The following is a 21,612-nucleotide window of genomic DNA, read 5'->3' on the forward strand; positions in this document are numbered from 1 at the left end:
TATTATTACTCCTCTTATTGAAATTTCATCGATGTTTGTTCTAATTTGTTATTTTTTGATTGATAATGGCGTGGAAGGATCTGGCCATCGGGATTGATCTCGGTACCTCTTATTCTTGTGTTGGTGTGTGGCAACATGATCGGGTCGAAATCATCGCGAATGATCAAGGGAACCGTATGACACCATCATACGTGGCCTTTACAGACACAGAGAGGCTTATTGGAGATGCAGCCAAGAATCAGGCTGCCAAGAACCCTACCAACACTGTTTTCGGTAAGTTCAATTTTCAAAATTATGTTTCTCTTCTACTTCTCTGCATAGAATTGTGCATGTATGTTGTTATTTACTAATTTTGATATGCAGACGCGTTCTTTGCTGATAATTTCTTCAAAACAAAAGTTCTGTCATAAGAAATAAATTGGTATTAAATATTTCCAACTTGGATATATTGTTATTGAATTGTTGTTGTCCTTTTCTATAAACAGAGTTTAACTTATGCACTAATTCATGAAACGTTGCTTTCAGTTTAAATGAAACCTTATTTATTTAATTAATTAATAATAATAATAATAATAATAATAATAATAATTATTATTATTATTATTATTATTATTATTATTATTATTATTATTATTATTTCTTCTCAAAATGAAGGAGCAACTAGGCAACCATGACATTTTTCGTTACTGGGTGAAAGGTTTCGACTACTGTGGGATTGGATTCACCAGTGTGCCAGATTCTCTTGTAGACTTGTAGTTGTATTTTGTACTGACACCGGTCGTGTAGTTAGACTCATAATCAGAAACTTAGATGTCTCTGCACCCTTTCCAGATGCCATTTGCCAATTTACCGAAGTAGAGACCATTGAGATATATCATTTCCCAGGGCTTCACGGTCCAATTCCTTCCTGCATTAGTTAACTTGTGAATCTTAGATCCCTCATTATAACACAGACATCTCTCTCGGGTTCTGTGCCTAATTTTTCCGATAAGACCAATCTTCTTAGCATTACTCTGTCAAGCAACCAGCTATCTGGTACAATTCCAACATCTCTCTCTACCTTACCAAACTTAAATTTCTTGGATCTTACCTCTAAGTACCTCACAGGCCCCATACCGCCTGGGCTCTTCCCTAGTGACTCTCCAGTGCTTTTTCTTTCCAATAATAACCTAAGTAGTGAAATACCAAAATCTTATGGATTAGTAATTTCTTTATGATCCATGTAGGGAACAACCAACTCAGTGGTGATGCTTCCTTTTTATTCGGTAAACAAAAGACTGCCATTAACATGGATTTGGTTAACAATAACTTTGAGTTTGATCTGAATTCTGTAGAATTATTGGATAGACTAAATAAGTTGGACCTAAGCCACAATAAAATCTATGGCAATGTGCCAGATTCATTTGCCAGTGCTACCAGATTGTCCTATCTCAACTTGTCATTCAATAGACTATGCGGAGAGCTACCCAAGGGGGGTAACATGTGGATATTCAATGCCGTAGATTTTGCGAACAATACATGTCTTTGTGGAAATCCACTGCCACCATGCTTCAATTCGGCACCTGCACCGGCTCCTGAATATACCATACCTTAAGTACCTCTTTGATGTATGCTTGATCCAACAAGTTAGATATTTTCATGTGATGTTGTTTTGATGTATCCAATAATTTTGTGACTTCAAAGTGTTTTAGTAAGTGCAATATGCATTCCGTGATAATAATAATGTGCATTTCTTGCTGAATTTGTGACATGTACCAAATAGTAATGTTTTTTCAGCCTTTTAAGCATACATGAAAAAAATAAATACAATAAAAGAAAACAAAAGTAAATAGAGGAAGCTGACATTGACTTGGTAAGTTGATCTCCTTTTGTTTATTATAATTGATACATGGCTTCAATAGTACCCATTGACCAACTGTCCATTAACATAAATTTCAAATTTTGAGATTGAATAAGAAGTTAATTGATTTATCTCATGAATTTTAATGTACAATTTACAAGCAACATATAGAGCTAGTTCGTTGATCAAGTACCTTTTTAGATGGAAGACAGATTTAAGACCGAGTTTTTTAAAAATACTCGAATTTATAAATATTTTATTATAAATAACCATATTTTTGTCCAAACCGTACAGATTATTTATGGTTTCAATTAAAAATTCAAACCGTAAATATTCCTTACGGTTTGAATTTTTTTTTTTGATTTAAAAATTCGGACCGTATATAATATTTACGGTCCGAATTTTTTATTTTTTATTTTTTTAACCCAACTTTGCACCTCTGGTTAACATATCAAAACACCTTCAAAAATCATGAAAATTTACCGACATGCATTCTTTGACTTCATATAATAAGACTGTGAAGTTTCATACAAAATCTCAAAACAGATCGTGAAATATCGGCTCTCAAAAATTGCCCGAACTGCTGAAGCAGTGCTTCTGAGCCCAAATTTGCACCTCTGATTAACATATCAAAACACCTTCAAAAATTATGAAAATTTACCGACATGTATTCTTGACTTCATAGAACAAGACTGTGAAGTTTCATACAAAATCTCAAAACAGATCGTGAGATATCGGCTCTCAAAAATTGCCCGAACTGCTGAAGGAGTGCTTCTGAGCCCAAATTTGTACCTCTGATTAACATATAAAAACACCTTCAAAAATCATGAAAATTTACCAACATGAATTCTTGACTTCATAGAACAAGAATATGAAGTTTCATACAAAATCTCAAAACAGATCGTGAGATATCAGCTCCCAAAAATTGCCCGAACTGCTGAAGGAGTGCTTCTGAGCCCAACTTTGCACCTCCGGTTAACATATCAAAACACCTTCAAAAATCATGAAATGCAAGGTAGGCGACAGTGCCACTGTCCTCTCTGTTCCACTACTGATAGGTAGAGTCAAGGTATGTAACATTCAACCCTGATTATATTTCATTCCAATATTGAACAAGTCGTATTGTTGTTCCTAATTTTCTTGTTTTAGTGTAGTGTTTTTTGTTGTTGTATAAATACTTCCCAAGAATGATTATAATATATAACATAGCTCAACTCAAAGCATAATAAAATATAATGAAACTAATTGGTATCCTTGCAGGGTCCTGCCTACATGCCTCCACTCTGCCTGTCAAGCACCTAACTGATATAGCCCTTCGGATTACCATTGATAGAGAGTTTTTTTTTTATATAGTTTTAATTCAGTTTAGCTATGTTATGTTTTATTATGTTTGAGTTTTAGTTCAGTTTAACTATGTTATGTTTTATTATATTTGAGTTTTCAGTTTTGTTATATTTCATTATCTCATGATCTGTTCTGAGATATTGTATGAAACTTCACAGTCTTGTTCTATGAAGTCAAGAATGCATGTCGATAAATTTTCATGATTTTTGAAGGTGTTTTGATATATTAATTAGAGGTGCAAATTTGGACTCAGAAGCACTCCTTCAGTAGTTCGGGCAATTTTTGAGAGCCGATATCTCACGATCTATTTTGAGATTTTGTATGAAACTTCACAATATTGTTCTATGAAGTCAAGAATCCATGTCGGTAAATTTTTATGATTTTTGAAGGTGTTTTGATATGTTAATTAGAGGTGCAAATTTGGGCTCAGAAGCACTCCTTCAGCAGTTCGGGCAATTTTTGAGAGCCGATATCTCACGATCTGTTTTGAGATTTTGTATGAAACTTCACAGTCTTATTCTATGAAGTCAAGAATGAATGTCGGTAAATTTTCATGATTTTTAAAGGTGTTTTAATATGTTAACCAGAGGTGTAAAATTGGACTAAAAAAAAAAAAAAAAACTGGACCGTAAATATTATATACGGTCCGAATTTTTAAATCAAAAAAAAAAATTCAAACTGTAAGGAATATTTACGGTTTGAATTTTTAATTGACACCGTAAATAATCTGTACTGTTTGGGCAAAAATAAAATTTTGACAAAAATGTGGTTATTTATAATAAAATATTTATAAATTTGGGTATTTTTAAAAAAACTCGGGATTTGAGAGATCTTTTTTGGAAATCTATGACTATGAATTGATCGGATTCAAAAGTAAAAAAACTTGTGTCAATATCTCACAAATATGAAGTGTGAATCAAATCCATGTTTTGAGAAATCTCTCTCATCCGGAAAGAAGAAAAAATGGAGTTTTTTTCGTTTTCGAAGGAAAAAGAAATAAATTCGTAAACGTAATAGGAAGATAATAGAAAAAATCAATCTTATTTCTTTAATCATTTTCGAATGAGATAATCAAGATCGTAATTATTATTATCAATAAAAAAATTATGAAAAAATTTCAGCTAATGACATTGGATACGATGGGGTTCGAACTTAGAAATCATTTCCAACATTTATTCTTGTTTGATATTCCCAAACTTGGTATCTAAAATTGAGGATATATTGGATATATACAGTGGGTAATTCTTGAAAACATTAATTCTTGACTCTAATAAGTGAGAAAATATTTTTGAAATGAACTTTGATATGATAAATAATAAGATTTTGAGTATTTTTATATTTCTAAAACTATTAAATAAGACTCATCTATCTAGAAAAAAAAGAATGAATTTTTTTTAAATGGATCTTCTCTTTTTTTTTTCTTTGACACTTTTTTTCTTTTTTTTCATATGAGTCATTGATACGAGATGAGTTCTTCTTATTAATCTCTTTTGTTTTTATTTTTGCTGGATATCTCATTTATTTCAACCTTAGTTCATATGCTATTGAAACATGAATTGAAATCTTAGATCAAAGCGCCATGTATGAAAGATATAATTTTTTTTTTTTTAAGATTAGTGGCTTTAAATACACACTAACAGTTTCATTGATAAAAAATGAACTTACAATGGGTCAAATGACCATCCTTCATAGATCTAAATTCATTTATTCTCATGAAATCACGTAAACTACTCTAATTAGCTAATCATTTTTATCTACTCTAAAAAACACTCTATTACCTCTTTTTTCATCTCTATCTATGATCGGATCCGCTTTCATCCAATAGCCGTCGCACTCCGAAGGCCGAATTTATCGCGCTTCGATCAAGATGGGGGTAAAAGCTCTACACTTAGAGCTCTGACGATACCGCTCGACTCAGCTCCCTTTCCTCTCCCTCATTCTCTTTTCCGCTTAAGGAGATAGAGACGAGAGAGAGGGAAGGATATCACTATACTGAAAAAGAAAACTAAAAATGAAACAAGTGGAATGAAAAGAGATGAGAGAGAAAGAAACAACGACAGCTAGGGTTTTTCCTCTCTAAGATATAAACTTTCTAAACAAGACATGAACCTTGGTTCATATACTACTATATGGCTTGTTTCAACGTTAGTTCTTACTATTGGTCTTGGTCCGATGGGCATCGGAGAACCCCCCTCTCCCCGTACGTAACTTTTAGAATTTAGAATCACGGTACCATTGTCAGGTTCTCATTTTCTTTTTCTCCTTTTCTTTTCGATCCGTTTCCTCCGACGCTCTGAATCTAAAATATTGAAACCCTAAATCAATTTGTACTGAACCGGGATTTGCCCAAAATATTTTCTCAGTTTTCTAACACCTTGTTTGGATGGAGAGTAGAGGAAGGAATGAGAGGTAAATAATAGAAGAGAATGAAATGGAATAGAAAGGAAGATTAATATATTTAACTTCTTTATGTTTGGATGATTAATGAGAGAAAATAAATTTAACTTTCATTTCCGTCTTATTTTTTGTTTGGTTGATTAAAATTTAAGAGGTTAATGAGAAATTCGGTGACTGTTGTAGGTTTGAGGAAAAAATCTTGTATGAGAATTATATATATAAGATATAGGGTTGGGTATTTGTGTAATTTTTTCTAAAAATATTTGTAACAGAATTTATTTCCATCCGTTACACTCCAATTTGGAAGGGAAACTGATTCTATTAATTATAATGATACAAGATTAAACATTTCACCTCCAACATAATTTTATCAACCAAACATGATTCAACGAAAATTTTTTGTTCCTTTCCATTCCCTCCCTTCCTCTACTCGAATTCGGATCCAGTAGGGTACCGCACAAGGGAATCTTTTATAATGATTCCCTAATTGATGGATCCGGACCGTTCTTTTAACTTGGCACAAATCTCAAAGATCAAAAATACTGCCCCCTATTGCGACCCGAATCTCAAACCGGTTGAGATTTAATCTCAAACTGTAAAGTGAGGGTAGGGCTGCTAACGAGCCGAGTTAGCTTGAGTTATGGACAACTCGGAAGATAGTGAGTCGAGTTGAGATTATTGAGCCGAGCTGGCTCGCTGACTCGAATTCAACTCGCGAGTAACTCGAGTTGGCTCGTGACTCGTGAGTCAACTCGTTTAAGGTGTTGAAATGTTGAACATTTGAACTGATGATTGTTGTTATGTAATAATATGAGAAGTAAATATTGAATTAACAAACAATTCATAACAAAATGATTAAATGAAATAAATTGGGTCAACTTGGGTCAGTCACATCTAGTTGAGAAAATAAAATGAGCCAAAAATTATGAAGAAAATCATCAATCAAATGAGTCACGAGTTGTAACGAGCAAGTTGAGTCCAACTCGAACTCAACTCGTTTAACTCACGAGTTACTCAACTCGAGTCAGAATAATTCGAATTTTAAACGAACGAGTTGTTAGCAAATTCGTTAACGAGCTGAGTTTGAGTGGCTCACGAGTCACGAGCTTTTTATACAGCCCTAAGTAAGGGTGATCCTCTGCAATACTACAGAGGATACGGATTCTCCTCTACTCTCCATCAGCCTGATTAAACCACTTTTGAGCGGTCTAATAACATAGGATATATATGAAATTCCCCCTTCTTCTAACAAGCCAAACTGGACAGGTGATTGGGTCCGGTCCGGTCCAGCCGATCTTCTCAACGTTTCTTTCAATCAAGCCCGTAGGCAGATCTTCTCAATTTTGGCTCCTTCACCAGGTTCATCTCTTCTCTCTTTCTCTCTCAGACTACGGGCATTTGCCGCATTTCTACAATAAAAAATAATAATAAACCCACTCTCTCTTTCTCGCCTCTCGTAATATCTCGTGGGAGAATTCTCATTCTCGTTTGTCGGAGCAGGAATCCATTCTGATCAGGGCCAACGGAACTTCCTCCAGAATTTACCATATTCATCTCTTTACTCGGTCATCGAGAGCACGGTTCGACATAGAAGCTATTCAACTAGGCGGATCCGCAATCCCTATTCAACCCCTAATCAATCTGCCAGGTTAGTTACAGTATCTGTTGGTTTCGGATTATCTGTAAATCGCAAAATAGCGAGGATGTGTTGGGTTGACCACTCGGTACTGATCACAAAATATTAACCTAACAATATGGAAATCTAGAATCACAAGGTGAGGACCAATCTGCAATTTTGAACTGAAAATTTAATAGATTGTAGTAAATTAATAGTCCGTACAGATTATGGCAGTAGAAGGAGAGTATTTCAACTTTGAAGTAGTACTAGTTCTAAAACAAGATTTTAAGACAGTCCGGTACATTACCTATATGATGTATGATATGTAGTGGAACATTTTTTGGTGTTATTATGACAGACAGTGTTGGTTTGGTGCCACTAAAATCAGCTTAAGTACTAATACAATCAATCCGGTACTGCATTATTACATGTGAGAAGACAACACAGAGAGAGAAAGAGAGAGGGTTTGAGTGAGTTTCTGCTGCTAAGGATTTTAAAAAGAGATACTTTGGTTGAAGAAAGCAAAAAGGGATGGACGTATTTAAGTAATGAATCGGTTGAAAACTTAAAATAGCAGATTTGGTTAGCGAGAGCTCCATATATATCAAAGTATCAAGCACCTGATGTATTGAAGGGTTTGGGTGCCCATCATACCAAGTTTGGTCCAACTTGGTCCATGCGCATTGGGCCGCCCCTGCTCCATGAGTATTCTTCTTCTCATCGTATATTAAAAAACGGAGCGCCTAATAAAAGCAATTTTTGTAGTTCACCCCTATCCTGACAATACAAGGCTGATTAGATCAAGCCTTATGTAAATTTCTCTCCCCATTGGTTCAATCTAATACACTCCCTCTTCTCTAGATTTACATGATTTTACTCTCGATCTCCTTCTTTTAATCTGTAGTTGCAAATGCATCCATAGATGTCTAAGTTTTGTGATTTCTCATTGGAAATTGGTAATATCTAACATCTAAGATTGTCACTCATTGCAATAGGGACAATTAACTAAGCATATGTTGAAAATTGGTTTATGAATACACCTAAGTTGTTATCCCCTACTCTCTTTGTTTTTAGTTTTTGATTAGATAGACTGACCTTGATGCTTGTCATTCTGACTGTATGTCACCTGATTTAGGGGTAATTATGGGGATAAGCAAGACAGAAGTGAACCTAAGAAGGCTACTTGCTGCTGCACCTAGCCAACAAAATCAAACTAAACTTATTCACGTAAGGCTTAATCATTACTTAATTTAATTCTGAAGTATTGTTCTTTTTAGTTAATTTCTGCTCCACTTCTTGTGGAGTATAGCCCATTTCAAAATCTAATTCTCAGTTGTTAGTTTTTTTTATATCTTTTAAGTATTTCATCTTATTACGAGGCTATTTATTCTAGATGTATTTATTTAGTAATCAATTTATTATTCTTTTGATAATACAATGGCTTTTTTTTGTTTGTTGTTTTGTTTTAACATATAGTATATAACTACATCAAGAGAACTGCTAGAGCAATTAAGTACTGAAATTTCTTCGGAAGGAATCTCAAGGTATTATTGTGCGTGGCATGTGTGTGCATTTGTGTTTTATCTCTTCACTTATGCACTAAATGCAGAAATATCCGTTTCTTCCTCTTGTAATGAGGTAAATTAAAGTTTAGTGTACCAGCCAGCTTTTGCATCTGTTATGTTGCCTTACATTTTTGAGCTTTTATTCAATGTTCGGTGCCTAAAGAAAATCCCAATCTATTGTAGGGTTCCAAATAAAACAGCTGGTACTCCTTACTGACACACAGCTTGAAACTATCTTCCTTTGCAAATCATTGTATATTTGATGATTATATTCCATGCTAGTGTCCCAAAAGTAAAGTTGAATGAGTACTCGGAGGCAATTGAAGCACTTGCAACAAAGCTAGCATCAATACCGGTAACAATCCCATCTCTATTTTATTTAGTAGCAGCAATCTATTTAAATGTGGTGGTGCTACACTACACTGGTACCAGTCAGGTTAAATCAAGCAGAATTAACCGTACGGATAGCTTGCCACAGTGAGCAGACTTAAGTGATCTTTTTTGCATGTAAATATAATGAATACAAGTTTATTGATCCCAATTTCATTGACAAAATTAAATAAACCCAACTTGACAACCCTATATTTTTTCCAATTTTGTATAAACCATGTCCACTTTTCCAGCCTGTTCCAGTAGATGATGTGAAAGAAATTGAAGAAACAAAAGTTGAGAGGATCTCTTCAACAATAGAACAAACCTCAAATAGTATCGTGATCTCATCGTCAGGGCTGAGAAGAAGAACCACCATGTAAGTAGTTAGTTACCCTTTTGCAAATATACCTTCAAACTTCTAATTTTTTTTGCATAGTTTGGGCACTTCTCATTGTACCCTTGAAGAATATTGATCTTTATCTATCTTGTTTCTATTTGCATAAGTTTCTATATTTGTTGGCAGCTAAGGTTTGAAAACTGTTGATTTCTTGTGGAAATAAGGGTACATTTGGAAAATAAACTCTTTACAAGAAGTACTCTACGTTTAGTTCCTTTAAATTGCTTGAACATTGTTATGTTGTATAGAAATCAAGAGAGAGGTGAAAATGATCATGAATCGAAGGAGAGAGAAACTGGAGCTCCTATTAGACTGGATGCAGAGGCTCAGGCTCATATTGAGAAACATAGGTATGTACACTGCTATTGACTGGTATAATACTGTTTACTTGGTAGGTGCTGGTCTCTTTCATCATAGACTAAACTTTACAATAATAATAATAGTTATACAAATTACACCAAAGCATTTGGAACTAATGAACTAACAACCAATATTTCACATCTTTACTATTTGCCTCTAACGTTGAGAAAAAAACTTATTTAGTTCTAATTTCTTGTTACTTTTTCCTTTAACTTGGCGTCTTTTGATAACAAGTTTATGTAAACTTGAAACCATAATCTGTTTCTGGCCACATGTCAATTTTTTTATGTTGCGAGTATAAAAAATATGGGCTTGTTATATGCAAAATATAATTTATTGAACAATGCTTTGTTGCGCAGTATGAATATTTAATGTTGGCCGGTCTATCAGCTAACATTTAGTGGTAGTAAGTTAACAATTCTTTAGGTCTGCATTCATATTTTGATCAAATTGGCCATCTGTGTCTTATGGGTAACACTTGGGAACCTTGAAACTTTAGGTTTTGTTTGCAAAGTAATCTGGATAATAGTATTGTGTAATATTGCGCAGAAAACTACAAGAGGACTTGACCGATGAAATGGTAGGATTGGCACGGCAGCTCAAAGAGAGCAGTCTTGTCATGAGCCAGTCTTTGCAAGATACTGGAAAGGTTCTCTCTCTCTCTCTCTCTCTCTCAAATAAGGCAGCCTCTGCCTTCCTAAGTTTTATTGAAAAATAATAAAAGCTGTTTCTCTTAAAAAGCATATTGTAATGCTTTACCAGCACATAAATACATATGTCCTGCTTATATTTCAGTTTTTCCAATTTAGTTGGAAGAGCTAGTGCATTAGGATCTGATCTTTTGCCAATCTAATGAATTCAGGGAATGATATTGACTACCTATATGCACAGCAACTGTAATATACTTATTTAAATTTATTATAACCTTTTTTAGCTCAAAGGTACCTCGTTGACTTGTTTAGAGTTTATGGTTTTCTTTTGTTTGTATGAGCCTCAAAACTTGAAAATTATAAAATATTTCTCCGTTTTACCAGTAGAATTGTTGTTGATTAACGTCTTGTATTGCAAGTACTTTAAATAAACTGATAACATCATTTGATTCTGTGAAATATACAGGTTCTTGATTCGACTGAGAGAGCTGTAGAACATAGTCTGGCAAGCACCGGACGTGCAAATGTGAGGGCAATGGAGGTTTATTCTAAGACCTCTAAAACAACATGTTTTACGTGGCTTCTCATGTTTTTCATGACATGCATATTTGTCATGGTGGTGCTGCTCATTCGTGTCACCTGAAGTGGACCCTGATTTCATTTGGCAGAGTATTATTTGTTTTTCAGTGTTCATATCATGTAACAGGTGCGGTGCATTTTCTTTTTTGATGTTAAAAGAACTCTAGTATTAGTTTATGAGATGAGAAGTCCTTTTTGTTGTAACAGAATCAAAGGAATCAACAGTGTTAACAATTTTTTTCAGACAACAACATCTATGGACCCGTAATTAATTGCTTTTGTAACATTTTTCCCTGCTTCTGTTGTCAACCAACTTGTATCATTCCACATATATCATACTTTATTAAACAAATTTTTATTTGTTTCTCATGAATTAGTCGTAAAAGGTTGAACATACATTTCCGGATTATAATTTTTATATCTTCTGAATTTGTTAGCAAACAGCTAACTGTCAGTCTATAATGTTTAAAGAGGCTGTTTGGCACCGTTGACTTGTGAGGTAGAGGCTTAGGGTGTGCTCTTATTGAACTGTAGGATGCACAAACTCTAGTAATATATATACAATATATATTAGGGACGATGGCACTGATGAGGATGCCTTCAAAGTATGTCAAATTCATAAACTGTGATGCAGTATTATTAATTTTCAATATAAATTGAATATGCAGTAAAGAGTAAAGACAGAGTGTCAGTATGTATCAGTACCTAAACTGCATATAAACCTAAGCTGTACAATGCATGTAGCATTACCATATACAGACTGTTTGGTTCAGTCCCAATGCTTGTCTGGTGGCATCATTACTTGTCTGTCCCTTGTAAATATTATGCTTGTATTATGTCTTGTTTGCTTGATGATATCTTTAGCTAAATCTTTATAATCTCTGCCTTATCATGATATGTGCAGGTTATGTCTTTACAATCTTTATTTGACTGTTTGGTTCAGTCCCAATTCATTATTTTAAAGTTGTATTTGTATGTAATATATATGTGCAGGTTGCTTCGGTCGTGCATCTGCCCTTGCTGTTTGTGTGTGTCTATAGTTGTGGAACAATAGTCAACTATTCTCTCAACTACTCCATTGGATACATTCTTCCTAAAAATTAGATTATCCATTAATGAAATTAATAAACTATTTAATTTATTCTATACAAGGCTGAATTGGTACTCTGTGGATTGGTACCAGCACTGTACCTGTACCTTAGGTTGGGTTTTTACTTTCTAATTTCTGGTTTAGATTCCTAGTTTGTAGACTCCAAGATGTGTGTTATTTTTAGCATCACTGATTCTAGGATGCTTGAGATTTGTTAACATATGGATAAATATGCATAATACCATTGAAACAACCAAATCATAGACTCACAAACTCATTTTATTGATCTAAACTTGAATTGAGAATCTTACACCTATTGATAATGCTGTAAAACCCAGTTTGATACAATTACAAAACCAAGTTCTAAAACCTAGTCGTAGATAAACAATACAAGAATGATGGGTTTTGTCATTCTTATAATCTTATTAAAACCGTCTAATCATGTTATCTCAAAATCAGATTATCAAATCTAAGAGTTTCACTTTTGCTCACAACACACTTGTATCAGCATCGGCATATCCTTGAATTAATTTATTTTGTAGGTTGAGAGGCCCTTGCACAAGTTCAATAAGAAAAGGGTAAAAAGGTAAAACTTCTGGTCCAAAGAAATTTAAATATTTATGTATTATAAAAGTTATAGGTACCATGTATGGCAAATATGAGAACCTTGAAAGAAATTTCAATATTGTGCATCATATAAGTTCTGTATTCTATTTTTGACTGAGGTAACTAATTGTTTCCCAGTTTGTCTGTATACCATTTCTGTTTGTTAGAGGAGATGGAGTGATACTTGGTGCCTCCACCCCTCAAAACTATTTGATTCTAAGTGGGCTTGAGATTTAGATTTTGCCTACTTGGTATATTATGATGTAATCTGGACTAGTAATTTTATCTTTTAGATTGATGATTGATATATGGCAAAAGTGAGGATGACTTGATCTGATGAGCATGTGTTTGTAGGAGATTTATTTTTGTTTTGTGGTGCTATTTTGTTATGCTCTGTTTGTGTTTTTTTGGTCGATCTTATAAGTTGATGCAATGTTTGACATTTGTGTAATATTTTATTTTGCATTGTGATATATATTTTTTTAGTTATGTTTCGTGTCATAGCTATATTTGTTTTTCGAGAAAAATTAGTAGCGTGATCTAGCAATTCATTATGAAAGATGAGATATATCAGTAACAGGAATATTTAGGTGAAACTTTATATAGGATTTCTTTTGGGCAAATTTATGGTATGTGGAATCAAAAATGTATGAGCGAAGCTGATAGGTATGTTGTGCTTAGAGTTAGGCTGGGGTGCTATGGATAGCATAGTGGCCTCTATGCTACGGCTCAATATTCGAGTTTTCAAAATCCAAACGGTCGATCCGAACTGTTCATCTTATTCTCCATATTAATATCTGCTTGGAGACCAAATTTTACATTTTTCTGAATTTTTTTACTATTTATTAAGTATTTTACAAAATTGTTGATCCAACGGTGACTGCACAAAACAGTAAAACCGTTGAATTAGCGATTTTCAAAGTGGCTTAATAAATAGTAAAAAAATTCAGAAAATTATAAAATTTGGTCTCCAAGCAGATATTAATATGGAGAATAAGATGAACGGGTCAGATCGACCGTTTGGATTTTGAAAACTCGAATATTGAGCCGTAGCATAGAGGCCACTATATGCTATCCATAGCACCCCAGCCTAACTCGTTGTGCTTAATATACAAATTGTCGTATTGTTCAGCCATGTTGGCTCTCCACAATTATATTAAGGTGGTCTGTTTGGTTGTCCATTATTCAGCCCGGTTTGCTGAAACGGACCTATTATGAACATAGCTCAGTTTTGAACCGGACATAGTTATGAATATTAGAGGATGGACCGATCGTGAACATGAAGTATTTTATTTTGGACTGAACATGAACAGGACCTTTTCATTTTAATTTCGAACCAGGCCGAGTTTGAACAGGGGGGCCGTCCATTAGCAGTCCTAAGTACGGCAGTGGTTGAAAAAGCGGATTCAATCGTGGAGTGAGATAGCGATTAAAGTACTAGGGTGATTAATATTTTGATTGGAGTACGACGGTGAGTAGATTCAGTGGTCGTTGGAGCGTGGCAGTGGTCGAAGAGCAGATTCAGTCGTGGAGATGATGATTAAGGTATTAAAGTGATTACGAGAGAATTAGAATATTATATTATTTTAGAGGATTTTATGAGAATGAAATAATAGATTTAGAAATTACGGTCATTTGATCCATCTAAAATACGTTTTTTTATCAATGAAATTATTAGTAAGTATTTAAGACCACTAGCCTTAAAAAAAGTTTGTACAACATATTCTACAACTTTAATGTTTGGTGTTTTTTTCCAAAATCAGGAATTGTGGTCAAATAGACGAGTCAAGAGAACCGGTCATTTTGAGTTTAATAGAGCCAAAATATTGTTTGTATTATGTTGTTTCAAGGCTCGGATAGCTTTTTCTTTAAAAAATATATATATATGTAGCTTATGTCATTATGCTTATGTTATTTTGAATAGAAAAAAAATAGTTTATGTCATGATGTTTAAGTTATTTTGAATGAAAAAAAAAGATAAATAGTTTATAATATTATTAGAGACATTATGAATAGAAATTTAAATTTTGTATTGATTCAATATAAATATTATATTTTCTTAATCAATTTTGTTTTACTTATTTCTTAATGAGATTTTAAATAATGTTAATAATTAGTGAAAATATAAAATATAGTTTTTAAATAAAAAAATACTATGCATGATATATTTCGTTATAACTATGCTACTCACAATAGCTTTTTTTTTTTAATTTTTCTGTGATAACGCAATAAACGGTATTTATAACCTTGATAATTAATTAATTATAAACAGAATGTTACTCTTGTATAGAATCTGTTACAATTAGAGAACCCGCTCAAAAGCTCTAAATAAATCGAAAGAAAAATTCCCCAACCCCTGAACCCCTCTTCATTATCTAAAGCAGATACAATCATAAATAAAAGAAAGTCAACAAAACAAAAATCATTGGCTGATTTTGTTTGTTTAGCTTGGCTGATCTAACTTCAATTCTATTCACAAAAACTTGCACAGGGAAGAATATCCAGTACAGTAGTCGGGCACTCGGGCTAGAGTCTGTGTTTTCTGCATTATCTCATATAATCTCGACCGTCCGATCAGATACCGAGTCAATTCGGCTCAAACTTGTAGTCTATATTTGTTCTACATAAACTCAAAATTCGAGTACGATTTGAATTTGTCTGGCCTACCCTTTTTCTTTGTCCACTGAGGAGGGAAGCTTCTTACTTGGTTCTTATCAAAGAAAAGGGAAGCTTCTTGGTTCTTATCAAAAGAAGCTTTGAATGAACTACCATTCTAAGAAAACTAAAATAGTTCAACTTTTGTATCGCTTTATCATTGTTTTACCAAGTTTTAGAAATCAACAATTTATTGCTTTATCACTGTTTAGAATTTACAGCGTTAAAATAAGTTGATAATTTTTTTCTTTCTAGTTTTTTAGTACGGTATTGTGTGACCAAACTCAATTTCAAACTTTAATATGATAATTTTTTTAACGCATTCCAATTTCTTTGGCATAGAAAAATATAAATATGAAATGATCAATTCAAAGAATAGAAGCGTCACATGCTTTCTTTTTTTTCGTCTTTGTCAAACATAATTTACTTTGCTTCATATCGAATTAACATGCATAAGTTATATTTTGTATTACCAACAATGTATCACAATATCATCAGAGAGGCCGATCTATATTTAGATTAACTTTCAAAAAAGTTATACTTAAATATTATTTTTTATATAGTTTAGAGTTTTTGTTCTTGTTTTTCAAAGTTTTTATTCTCACACAAGTTGTGATAGACTAAAAATAAAATCCAATCGGAATTAGCAATACAGGGACTCTCCAATAGGTCATCTATCCTAGTACTACTCCTGCTCAATTCGTGAGGATTTTATTTCCATAAAAATATTTTTTCTACCACTGGCTTACCAAACTTATCACGAACCTTTCTTTTTTCTGACTTGGGACAAAACTGTATAGAAACTAAACAAGTAGAATTTAGAGTAAAATGTTATGATATTATAAAAATAACTTTTCGTATGCAACGCAAAATTTTTATATAATTATACTTTATTAACTTAATCAAAAATCAAAAATAGAAAGAAAATGTGTATCTGCAAAAATTAACATTTGATCTAATAACAAAGACACATGACTCTTATATAAAAAATTATAAATTTAAAACTTACAAAGTAGAGAAATCCTCTGTATTTATAAATATGAGTTGAAAATAAGCTACATCTCCATCTAGGGCTGCAAATGAATCGAACCGAATCGAATTTACCCCAGTTGAGTTTGGTTTGAATTAATTTTGAATATAATTTTTTACGAACTCAATTTTGAATATTTTATGAACTTTTTTACGACAAGGAAGAGTGATCGTAGTTGTCGAAAACGAGAGGTGAAAGTCGTCCAGGATTTTAGAATTGAGAACGACGATTACGACTTACGAGTTATGACTTATGACTGAGCGGCCTTATGTTTTAACTTTTAAGTCTTTAATGGAAATCAACAGTTCACGTTACTTTGAGATTCGAACTAAAATAGTTGGCAAACCTATCTTAAACGAATCATGTCCAGTTTAAATTTAATTTGAATTATTTCAAACTATTTCAAATTGAATTTTTTACGAATTTTTCGAATAAAACTCAAATTGAATCACAAACTACAAACTTTTTGTGCAGCCCTCTCTCTATCTCTCATTTCAAAAAACGCGTATTCTCAAATTTTGCCACATCCAACAATTCAGACAGACATTTCCAACATAATAATATTTTTTTTTTTTGGAGAACTTGGTAGTTGCTATCAGTAATCAGCCTAACAAGGAAGACATTTCCAACATAATCACTAACAAGGAAGACATTTCCAACATAATCATTATTATAAACAGGGGCTTAAACACAACACTAATTAATTGAAGCAAACGGCTTTTATAAAAACCCCATTAATTAATTAAACCCTTCCATTTGTCAAATTTTTTCGTCTGAGAAAACAGCCGGAGAGAGGCGGCACTCGTCACCACCACCATGGACGCGATGATTATACCACAGACAAGGTTGCTCTATTTCGAAGACATGTGGGCCCTACAGTCTAGCGCCACCGTGCTCTCTCTCCAGGTCCTCCACCCTCTTTTCTCTTTCTCTCCAGTTTTGGGTCTTGTTCGTAACTTTACATTTTTAATAATTGACAAATAAGATCAAGTTGGTCGTGAAATTGAGATTATGTTTGGTGTATCGAAACAAAAAAGTTCACAGATTAAGGCGCTCAGACCCCCAATTGAGGTTATGTATGGTGATTGCTCAAATTAAACAGCAGAAAAGAGAGCAAATTACAAGTTAGAGCAATGGGGTATATATATATATATTAATTTCTTTGATTTCATTGTTAGCATTTTTATGGGGTTTAAACCCCAAAATGTGGGAAGTTAAAGATTTATTCTTTGTGTAATGTTTTAAATTGGTGCTATCTGACAAGCTTCATTCTTTGATCTCACAGCTAATAAGTTAAAACCCAACTTCTGTTAGTAACATTTCAATAGATAAGCTACTTTTCAATAGTTACCTTTTTAAGTAAATAATTTCTCTTTTGGTGTACTAGCTAGGAAATAATTGAATAAAATGAGGCTTTATATTATTTATTTTAGCTCTAAAACTTAGAATACTTTCTTGATTATACAATTCTTGGTGTTTAATTTACTTAATCGCCGCGTTAAATAAACCTCAAAATGCTAGATTTTCATGCTGTGATATTGTACTATTATTAGGTGTGAAACATTGGCTAATGTCTTTACTACAAAACTTTACTAAATAAATTTTAATATTTTGTTCTCTAAAAAGGAGGATGGGACCCGCCAAGCAGTGATACTTGATGCGACAATATTCCATCCACAAGGCGGTGGCCAACCGGCTGATACTGGAGTTATTGTTTCAACCGAAGATGATGCGGATGGAGAAGTTAGATTTTTAGTTGAAGATGTCAGATCAAAAGATGGTGTGGTAAGAAATTTATATTTTATTTTCTATCATTCAAGTTCAGTAATGCAAATCTACATTTTTTTCTTTTTGAGGAAGCAAATCTACAGATTGATTTGTTTAGGTTTCTTTCTGGACTGGTCCTTGTGTTTAAATAAGAAGCCAGACGAACAACCTTTTATTAGGGTTATACATGTGAACAGTGCATTACATGATAATCTTTATCTTACTTGTACTATTTGTTTAGGTTTTTCATTATGGTAAATTTGAAGGAATTCAAGATCAGCCCAAGTCTAATTTCGGAGGAGGAAAACAAGTTAACTTGCATGTAAATGAAGAGAGGCGCAACCTCAATTCCCGGTACACAACCGCCACATCCTAACATTACTAATAAAAATTCAAAACTTGCTCTTAATTTCTGTTTCCTGATCCAATAATTTTATAATTAATTAAGGTTGCACTCAGCTGGTCATTTGTTGGATATATGCATGAGAATTGTCGGCGTCGGTCATCTTGAACCCGGCAAAGGATACCATTTCCCGGATGGGTACACCTTATTTTATCATTTTTAGAATTGAGGCTTTGGTACTATGCATAGTGCAGATTGGTTCCTACTATGGATCCATATCTCTGTTTTCAAGGACCAAACAGTCGATCCAAACCACTCAATATGATCTCCATATGAAAATGTACATGCAGATCCAATTTTACATTTTTTTTAGAAATTTTTTACTAATTTTTTTGAGTGAGGCTATGGTACTATGCATATCACGGGTTGTTACCGTGCTACGGCTCTATATTCGAGTTTTCAAATCCTAACGGTTGATCCGAACCGTTCATCTTGTTCTCCATATTAATATGTGTTTGGAGACCAAATTTTACATTTTTTGAAAATTTTTTACTATTTTTTTAGATATTTAGAAAATCACTTGATCTGAAAATTCTGGACCATCCAAAAACAGTGATTTTCAATAAATCTAAAAAAATAGTAAAAAAATTTCAAAAAATGTAAAATTTGGTCTCCAAACACATATTAATATGGAGAACAAGATGAACGGTTCGGATCGACCGTTAGGATTTAAAAACTCGAATATAGAGCCGTAGCACGGTAACAAATCGTAATATGCATAGTACCATAGACTCACTTAATTTTTTTTAATAGGTAAAAAATCACTATTTTAGGATGGTTCAAGAATATTTAGATCATGTGATTTTGTACCTACAACAACAACAACTACCAAGCCTTTAGTCATAAGCAAGTTAGGGTAGGCTAGTGATTTTGTACCTATCTAGAAAATAGTTAAAAAAAAAAAATTAAATGTAAAGTTTTGTCTCCAAGGACATTTTTATATGGAGATCATTTTGAACAGTTCACATCAATTGTTTGACCTTTGTAAACAAAGATATTGATCCGTAGAAATTTGCAAAGTACTGTAGCCTTGCTCTTTAAAATTTGATTGCAAAATTGGGAAACCGATTTTAAAATGTTGTACCTACTGTTTATCTTCATTTCTAGACCTTTTGTGGAGTACAAAGGGACAATACCACAAGATCAGTTAGAAAGCAAGAAATATGAGTTGAATAAAGAGGCAGAAGCACTTATTTCTGTGGGTGGTAAGGTGAGGCTGATTAATATCTTTCTTATTTAAATTATGTAAAATGAGTAACTTCTATCAATATATGGATAGAAAACCTATAATTTGTGATTTGCAAAAGAATACCTATACATATCATTAGTTTTTTCTGGCAAAGTTTTTTTTTTTTTAAAGATTTCCACCTTATTTAATATTCCAATTCAATGTATTTATAAACCCATTTACCTCAAAACAGAGTCAATGCAATTGATATCCTATTCTCTTGTTAAGCACATTTTATTTTCATTTCTATAAAACTCTAACCTAAGCATATGTTTCATGTGAAGAAAATTGTGATTTTGACAAATAAAGAAGGGCTTATTATCCAAATGAAAAAGGGTTATAGAAAAAGAAAAATAATTCTTCTCTCATTGTCTTCTAGAAGTCAGGCGTTTTTAACATACCAAGAATTTGTTATGATATATCTGCAATTTTTACCCCTGATGATTTTTTACATTGGAAACAGGTATCTGCTTCTATATTACCATATGAGGTGGCGACTGAATGGTGTGGTGGTGCTCTTCCCAATTATATTTCACAGGTATGTTCAAAATTAAATTGTTTATTCTACGACTATAACAACTGAATGTTATTATAAGATTTATGGAATGATAAAAGCAGGATAGCACACCAAGAATATAATCAACTTAGTACAAATGATTACAATCTGATGATTATAAGATTTATGGAATGATAAAACAGGATAGCTCACCAAGAATAGTGAAATTTGGTCAGTACGAGGGCTGCCCCTGTGGTGGGACCCATGTTTCCGATATTTCTGTTGTTGGCAGCTTGAAGGTAATTTCACATTTCTGTGAAACTCTAGTTATTTATATTTTTATTTTATTCTTAGTGTCAGAATTTATGGATATGTTTTAAGATGGTTCAAATGCCTTCACTTTTTGTGCCTCCATCATGCCTCCATTTTTCAATTTTCTAATAATAATAATTATAAATCTATATGCTAAAATTAAACCATTAGATGTCATCTATGTTATTTTCTCTCTATACATAAAAAATTATCACTTTTCAGTTTTTATTTTTGCAAGCTCTTATTTGATTTTCTTTTCTCATTTTCTCATTATTTTTACTTGTTTGTTTTTGCTCTAGGTGACTCAGATACGAACAAAGAAAGGTGTAACCAAGGTGTCCTATAGCATCGACCCTTGATGATTCTCATTTCATCAACTACACAAAAATTTATGTCATTATATGCAAAATACAATGCATTGTTATATGAAAATTAAATATAGAGTAGGCTAGTTGTCTATGATACGGTGAATAATTTGCTCTGATATATTGATCTCCTGCCATTTTTCTGTACTTATTTCATGTAATCATTGAATGTGCTAGTTATAGTTTAGCTAATAGTACTGCTTGCTTCAAAAGGTCAATTTTTTTTAGCATGTTCTATTATGATTGTATGGAATGTGGATATATATTCGTGCGGCTGATAATAGTCTGAAAAAAAGAGTTTAACAATCAAAAGTAATACAACTGTAATATCCAAGACTAAAGGTGTAATAAACCAAAATTACATGGTGCCATTGAAGAAAGAAAAGTAAAAAGTAGCAAGCCTGTGACCCAACAACGAATGATAAACAAGAAAATTTTACGATGAAGAAATTTTTTTGATGTCCTACCACTAAATAATTCCTGTCAAGAAATTATTTGAAGTCATAAAACTAAATAGGCATGCAAAAAAATCACACTG

At 32.9% G+C, this 21,612-nt stretch overlaps 2 protein-coding genes across 3 annotated transcripts; both read left to right on the forward strand.

Moving 5' to 3' along the window:
- The first annotated feature begins 7,019 nt into the window (after nt 1-7,019).
- Nucleotides 7,020-11,408, forward strand: LOC144568450 (uncharacterized). The gene is made up of 8 exons (XM_078318804.1): nt 7,020-7,229; nt 8,335-8,426; nt 8,676-8,743; nt 9,047-9,119; nt 9,388-9,512; nt 9,782-9,883; nt 10,443-10,542; nt 11,010-11,408. The coding sequence occupies exons 2-8, from the start codon at nt 8,343-8,345 to the stop codon at nt 11,184-11,186; spliced, it is 729 nt and encodes a 242-aa protein (XP_078174930.1). The 5' UTR covers nt 7,020-7,229; nt 8,335-8,342; the 3' UTR covers nt 11,187-11,408.
- Nucleotides 11,409-17,189: 5,781 nt separating this feature from the next.
- LOC144568314 (threonyl and alanyl tRNA synthetase second additional domain-containing protein) lies at nt 17,190-21,292 on the forward strand. 2 transcript variants are annotated; one of them, XM_078318621.1, is made up of 8 exons: nt 17,190-17,409; nt 18,130-18,288; nt 18,512-18,624; nt 18,719-18,811; nt 19,781-19,883; nt 20,365-20,439; nt 20,601-20,696; nt 21,009-21,292. In XM_078318621.1, the coding sequence occupies exons 1-8, from the start codon at nt 17,320-17,322 to the stop codon at nt 21,066-21,068; spliced, it is 789 nt and encodes a 262-aa protein (XP_078174747.1). In that variant the 5' UTR covers nt 17,190-17,319; the 3' UTR covers nt 21,069-21,292. The 2 variants fall into 2 exon arrangements, with proteins under 2 accessions (XP_078174747.1, XP_078174748.1); XM_078318622.1 differs by lacking the exons at nt 20,601-20,696; nt 21,009-21,292 and adding an exon at nt 20,520-20,569.
- The last annotated feature ends 320 nt before the right edge of the window (nt 21,293-21,612 follow it).

This window comes from Carex rostrata, chromosome 17 (assembly GCF_964058835.1).
Source record: "Carex rostrata chromosome 17, lpCarRost1.2, whole genome shotgun sequence".
Classification (NCBI taxonomy): Eukaryota; Viridiplantae; Streptophyta; class Magnoliopsida; order Poales; family Cyperaceae; genus Carex; species Carex rostrata.